Here is a 6,305-nt window from a genome sequence, read left to right on the forward strand (position 1 = left end):
AGCCTCCTGAGTAGCTGGGACTACAGGTGCCCGCCACCACGCCCGGCTAATTTTTTTGGTATTTTTAGTAGAGATGGGGTTTTACCATGTTGGCCAGGCTGGTCTTGAACTGCTGACCTTGTGATCTGCCCGCCTCGGCCTCCCAAAGTGCTGGGATTACAGGCGTGAGCCACTGCGCCTGGCCAGATCTCATATACTCTAGACCACACATCAGTAAAAATCAAAAAACCTTAGGAGAAAAAAAGGTAACACCATTTACATTAGACTGATTTTTGAGGTGAGTCTGCTTTAGTGCCTAATATGCTATGTCCATTTAAAAAATTTTTACATGTTCTGAAATTTTGTTTTCTTGCAACTTTTCAACTTCTCTTAATCTACCTCCCCCCAAATTTTAAAATATTTTGTTGTTGTTTTTATTGTTAGCCCTCTCTCCTACCCTTATTATTCTCTACCCTGTTCAGTATGGTTTCTGTTCAGGACTCAAACTGGAATGCAGATTTTCTTCAACCACTTTACACCCACTTCTTGGTTGAGACAGATTGCCAGAGTCCTATGTAATCTTACAGATTCTGTGGGTGTCAAAGGATATTGCTTCTTTATACTATGCTAAGGAAGCCCTTGTTTTGTGTGTCTGTGACGTGTTTCTGGATGACAGCAGCAATAATGCCATCTACTTTCTAGGCAGAAGAGAGGCAAAGAGAGGAGCAGCTGGTCTCATTTGACAGGTAATAGAATTATTTATACAACATGCTGGATAGTTGAAATGGGACTCTTATCTTGTTATATTTCTTTTAATTGTAAAAATCAATGAAAAAAAATAGAGGACAAAAATAAGGGGGTACCTGGGGTAGATAACATAATCCGCAGAATAAAATTAAAAAGTCAAAACCATGGGCTTTTCCAAGTTTTTTGAGTTATGGAAGGAATAATTTCAAGATGAATAAAAAATTCCAAGAAACCATTGATGTCTGTGTGTTAAGCAGAGAGCTTGACTCCCTAGTAATAAGTATGAACCCACATGTCTACAGATTAGGAGGTCTAAGTCATCTTACCTCTAATTCAGATTTAAACCGATCAGAGTTCTTGGGTCTTTGTTTACTCATTTATAAAATGGAAGCAACTCATCCTTCTAGGAGTATTAAGAGGGAAACCAGACAATTTGCATCTGAATGATGTTCTTAACTTCTCCAGAGTAATCCCATGGAGGTGTATTTGTGGTATTAGTACAGAACTTGATATGTTTTAGCATAGATACACATCCATTCCTCCCCACAACACTATGAGCACCTCAAAGGCCTGGGGACTCTGTCTTACTTAGTTTTGTATCTCTAGCATGTAGAGGACGTTAGTTAAACATTGTAGAGGTGAAGTATGATTTATGATACTGTTGGGGAAATGTATAAAAATGGAATTTCAAAGTCTTTTATATCTAGTATAATAAGTAATATGTTTTCCTTTTAAATGCTTGAAAATAAAGAGGCGGTGGGTCATGGTGGCTCAAGCCTATAATCCCAGCGCTTTGGGAGGCTGAGGCGGGTGGATCACCTGAGGTTCAAGGAGTTCAAGACCAGCCTAGCCAACGTGGCGAAACCCCATCTCTACTAAAAATACAAAAATTAGCTGGGCGTAGAGGCAGGCGCCTATAATCCCAGCTGCTCTTGAGGCTGAGGCAGGAGAATCGCTTGAACCCGGGGGCCGGAGTGAAGTGAGCACCACTTCACTCCGGCCTGGACGAAAAAGCGAAACTCCATCTCAAAAAAAAAAAAAAAAAAAGAGGGCAGGCATGGTAGCTCAAGCCTGTAATCACAGCATTTTGGTAGGTTGAGGGAGGAGGATAGCTTGAGGCCAGGAGTTTGAGACCACCCTGGGCAACAAAACAAGACCCCTGTTTCTAAAAAAAATAAAAAGAAAAAAAGAGTTATAACATTTCACTAGCTTTCTGTTAAGAAGGTTTTTTTATGGGGTTTTTTTTTTTAATAGAGATGAGGTTTGTGCTATATTAGCCAGGTTGGTCTTGAACTCCTGGCCTCAAGCAGTCCTCCTGCCTCAGCCTTCCAAAGTGCTAGGATTATAGGCATGAGCCTCCATGCCTGGCCTGTTAAGAGGTATTTAACCCAAAGCATAACCTCAAGGAAGTTTCTGAAAACCAGGAGATGTGATTCTGTTGAACTAACTGGCAAAGCACTGATAGGTCACTTAGCTTGCTCTTCTCCACCCACTTGGTACTGAAGGTACCAATGCAGCTTGCACTTTGAGAGTGCTCTGGAAGATGATGGGGCAACATAATTCAATGAGTTCAAATCTCTGGCTACTTTCCTTGTCTGGCAAGCCCCAGTGAGATTACAGAGTATACCCCTAAATGGAAGCAGCCAGGAGTCCCATCCCTCATAATTCTGCTACATGTCAGCTTTGTCCATGGAAGCTGAGTCTTTGTTTTCCTGGTATAATCAGTTCTTTGCTTCCGGATATGAAGAATGTGGCCCTCCAGTACTTTATTGATAGCAGAGGAGTGGAGCCCTGGTAATGTCTTTGCATAGGTTCTGCTGGCAGTAGAGATGCTGGCAGTAGAGATGTCTTGTTATGCCTTTGAGAGGAGAAATCACCTAGTGTGCTTGTCTCCCTGCAGCCATGAGGAGTGGAACCAGATGCAGAGCCAGGAGGATGAGGTGGCCATCACTGAGCAGGATTTGGAACTTATTAAAGAAAGAGAGACGGCAATTCGGCAGCTGGAGGTGAGAGCCAGGTCATGTTTTTTGTTTGACTCAGTGTATCTGCAGGTATCTGGACTCGTTAGTTCACTTTAATTCTCTTAGTGATTATGAAAAAGCATAAAATGTGTCATTGTGTGATTTGTATTTTTTCTGTCTCTGTGTAATCATGGTGGGTTTCAACTACTGTTTTTTTGTTTTGTTTTGTTTTGTTTTGTTTTCTTGGACGGAATTTCGCTCGTCGCCCAGGCTGGAGTACAATGGTGCAATCTTGGCTCACCGCAACCTCTGCCTCCTGGGTTTCTCCTGCCTCAGCCTCCTGAGTAGCTGGGATTACAGGCATGCGCCACCACGCCCAGCTAATTTTGTATTTTTAGTAGAGATGGGGTTTCTCCAGGTTGGTCAGGCTGGTCTCGAACTCCCGACCTCAGATGATCCACCCACATCGGCCTCCCAAAGTGCTGGGATTACAGGCGTGAGCCACTGCACCTGGCATGAACTACTGTTATAACGGTATTGGCTTTGGTGCCCAGGAGTACTCAAATCCTTTCTTCAATCACCATGTCTTATATGGATCACCACATCTTATTTCTCTTGGAGAGATGTACATGGAGAACAGAACAAGGCAGACAGATATTTTATTGCTCATTAGAACTTTGACCTCAAATCTCAGTGCCAACCTCCGGTTTAGGCAGGACTCCATGGAGAGCCCCTTTGCTTAGTCTGAAGAGCCCAGAATAAAGGCAGGCCAAAAGTCTTGCTCCATTTTTATGTATCCTAAAGTCTAATCCCAAGTTGTAAATCTTATCCCTTCAGTGGGTCAGAGAAATAGGAAGAGTTTTTGAGGTGGAGGTTGAGGGAGAAGTCTGTACGCCTTTCTTACCTAACTGAGCTTTCAACTTTAATTTTGCACAGTGACTAATAAAATATCCTTTTTTTTTTTCCAAACTGAGTCTCGCTCTGTCACCCAGGCAGGAGTGCAGTGGCGCTATCTCAGCTGACTGCAGCCTCCCCCTCCTGGGTTCAAGCGATTCTCCTGCCTCAGCCTTCTGAATAGCTGAGACTACAAGTACGCGCCACCACACCCAGCTAGTTTTTGTATTTTTAGTAGAGACAGGGTTTTGCCGTGTTGACCAGGCTGGTCTTGAACTTCTGACCTCAAGTGATCTGCCTGCTTCAGCCTCCCAAAGTGCTGGGATTACTGGCATGAACCACTGTGCCCAGCTAAAATATCCTTAACCCTGAGTTTTCTCCAGTTTAGTTTTCTCTGAAGGTAGAAGGCTGCCATTGCTGGGATTGGGGGAGGAGAAAAGGAGAGAGGGAAATTTTGAGCAGTGGTTCTGAATGGTGACTGCATGTGAGGATCACCTGGAGAAGATTTTTTTTTAATGCCCAGCTCTCATCTAGCACTAATTATTTGATGGAATAATGTGAAATTCCTGTTTATTATATGTTAAACATGGGCAAATATCCATTATTTTATATGGTTCAAACTAATAAATCATAATTTCTGGGCATGAGGCCCTGGGCATGGGTGTTTTTTTAAAAAGTTCCCCCAGGTGATTATAATGTGCAGCCAGGGTTGAGACCCACTGTCCTAGAGGCCATCAATGTCTGTTTTAATTTATTTATTATTTATTTTTTGAGTCAGAGTCTTACTCTGTCACCCAGGCTAGAGTACGGTGGCGCATTCTTGGCTCACTGCAACCTCTGCCTCCTGGGTTCAAGCGATTCTCCTGCCTCAGCCTCCCAAGTAGCAGGGATTATAAGTGCCTACCACCACGCCTGGCTAATTTTTGTATTTTTAGTAGAGATGGGGTTTTGCCATTTTGGCCAGGTTGGTCGTGTCTGTTTTGAGATGGGATAGTTTATCCTTAAGTTATGATTATTTTATTGCCTTCAAAAATGTCGTATCTTTACTCTTTTTCACCTACTGCTGCTACTAATTGAATTAATTGTCTAACATTAGAAATACGGCTAAGTGCAATGGCTCATGCCTGTAATCCCAGCAAGTTGGAGGCTGAGGCAGGATGATTGCTTGAGCCCAGGAATTCAAGACCAGCCTGGGCAATGTAGCAAGACCTTACCACTACATAAAATAAAAAATTAACTGAGTGCTGTAACATGTACCTGTGGTCCCAGCTACTCAGGAGCCTGAGGTAGAAGGATCACTTGAGCCCAGGAGATCAAGGCTGCAGTGAGCCACGATCATGCCACTGCAATCCAGCCTGGGCAACAGAGCAAGACTCTGTCTCAAATAATAATAATAATCCTTCCTTTAAAAAAAAATTACTGGCTAGGTGCAGTGGCTCATGCCTGTAATCCCAGCACTTTGGGAGGCTGAGGTGGGTGGATCACTTGAGGTCAGGAGTTCAAGACCAGCCTGACCAACATGGTGAAACCCCATCTCTACTAAAAATACAAAAAATTAGCCGGGTGTGATGGTGCATGCCTGTAATCCCAACTACTTGGGAGGCTGAGGCAGGAGAATCGCTTGAACCCGGGAGGCAGAGGTTGCAGTGAGCAATTGCACTCCAGCCTGGCAACAGAGCGAGACTCTATCTCAAAAAAAAAAGAAAAAATACAGTCAGCCCCTCGATATATGCAGGTTTTGCATCCTCAGACTCAAGCAGCTTTGGATTGAAAATATTTTTTTAAAAAAGTAAACTAAATAACAATACAACAATAAAAAATAATACAAATGTAAAAATACAGTGTAACAGTATTTTACATAACACATTGTATTAGTTCAGCACATTACTAATACAATGTAAGCGCTATGTAAAATAGTAATATAATATAGTAATGTAACATTATGTAAGTAATATAGAGATGATTTAGAATATAGGAGAGAATGGGCATAAGTTATATGCAAATACTATGCCATTTTGTATCACGGACTTAGAGGGAGGGAGTCCTGGAACTAATCCCCTGTGAATACCAACGGATGAATGTACTGTTATAGCAGAGTGGAGTGAGACATATGGAGCTAAGGAAAGAAATGTAATGGATACCAGGGTATAACGGATCATTTCATATTCAACAGAGGAAAGTCCAAATTTCTCAGCCTAGGTTCAATTTTCATATCTAGTAATTTCCAAACTCTGACATACAAATTCTACGTTATGGCAAAGCTAGGTTATTTCTCTTTAACTGAGTTGCCTTTCTGTTTATATGACCTCTCCTTTGCTTCACGGCACGACTCATATCCTACCTCTTCTGCAAAGTCTTCCTTTACTCCACACCTTTCTATACCATTAATTCAGTAATTTCCTATACAGTACTCTTTCTTCTTATTTTATTGTGCACTTATTCCCCACCTCCACCCCAGTTAGCTGTATTCACAGCAACTAGTAGACTGCCTCAACTATGGTAGACTCTTAGCAAGTGACTGAAATGCTGACAAGACTTGCTTTAGCAGATAGTCCACTATAGTAGACTCTTAGCAAGTGATTGAAATGCTTGCCAAGTTATGATTCCAATTACCCTTCAAACTTGGAAGGGAATTGCCCTCAAATTTCCATGGGGTCATGCCCCATATGAGCATCCCTTTAATAAGACAGGTTTCCATTGTCTTTCCTTTTTTTTTTTTTTTTT

At 42.1% G+C, this 6,305-nt stretch overlaps 1 protein-coding gene across 3 annotated transcripts in view; it reads left to right on the top strand.

Annotated features, from left to right (window-relative positions):
* Nucleotides 1–6,305, top strand: part of STX12 (syntaxin 12) — a 55,653-nt gene that overhangs the window by 36,170 nt on the left and 13,178 nt on the right. For 2 of the 3 annotated variants that reach the window (XM_011981698.1, XM_011981697.1), the window contains exons 5-6: nt 682–725; nt 2,627–2,732. In XM_011981698.1, coding sequence (XP_011837088.1) covers nt 682–725; nt 2,627–2,732 — 150 coding nt within the window. Of the gene's footprint in view, nt 1–681; nt 726–2,451; nt 2,521–2,626; nt 2,733–6,305 lie in introns of all 3 variants that reach the window. The other variant, XM_011981696.1, reaches the window with a different exon arrangement.

Source organism: Mandrillus leucophaeus, unplaced genomic scaffold, assembly GCF_000951045.1.
Source record: "Mandrillus leucophaeus isolate KB7577 unplaced genomic scaffold, Mleu.le_1.0 Scaffold23, whole genome shotgun sequence".
Lineage (NCBI taxonomy): Eukaryota > Metazoa > Chordata > Mammalia > Primates > Cercopithecidae > Mandrillus > Mandrillus leucophaeus.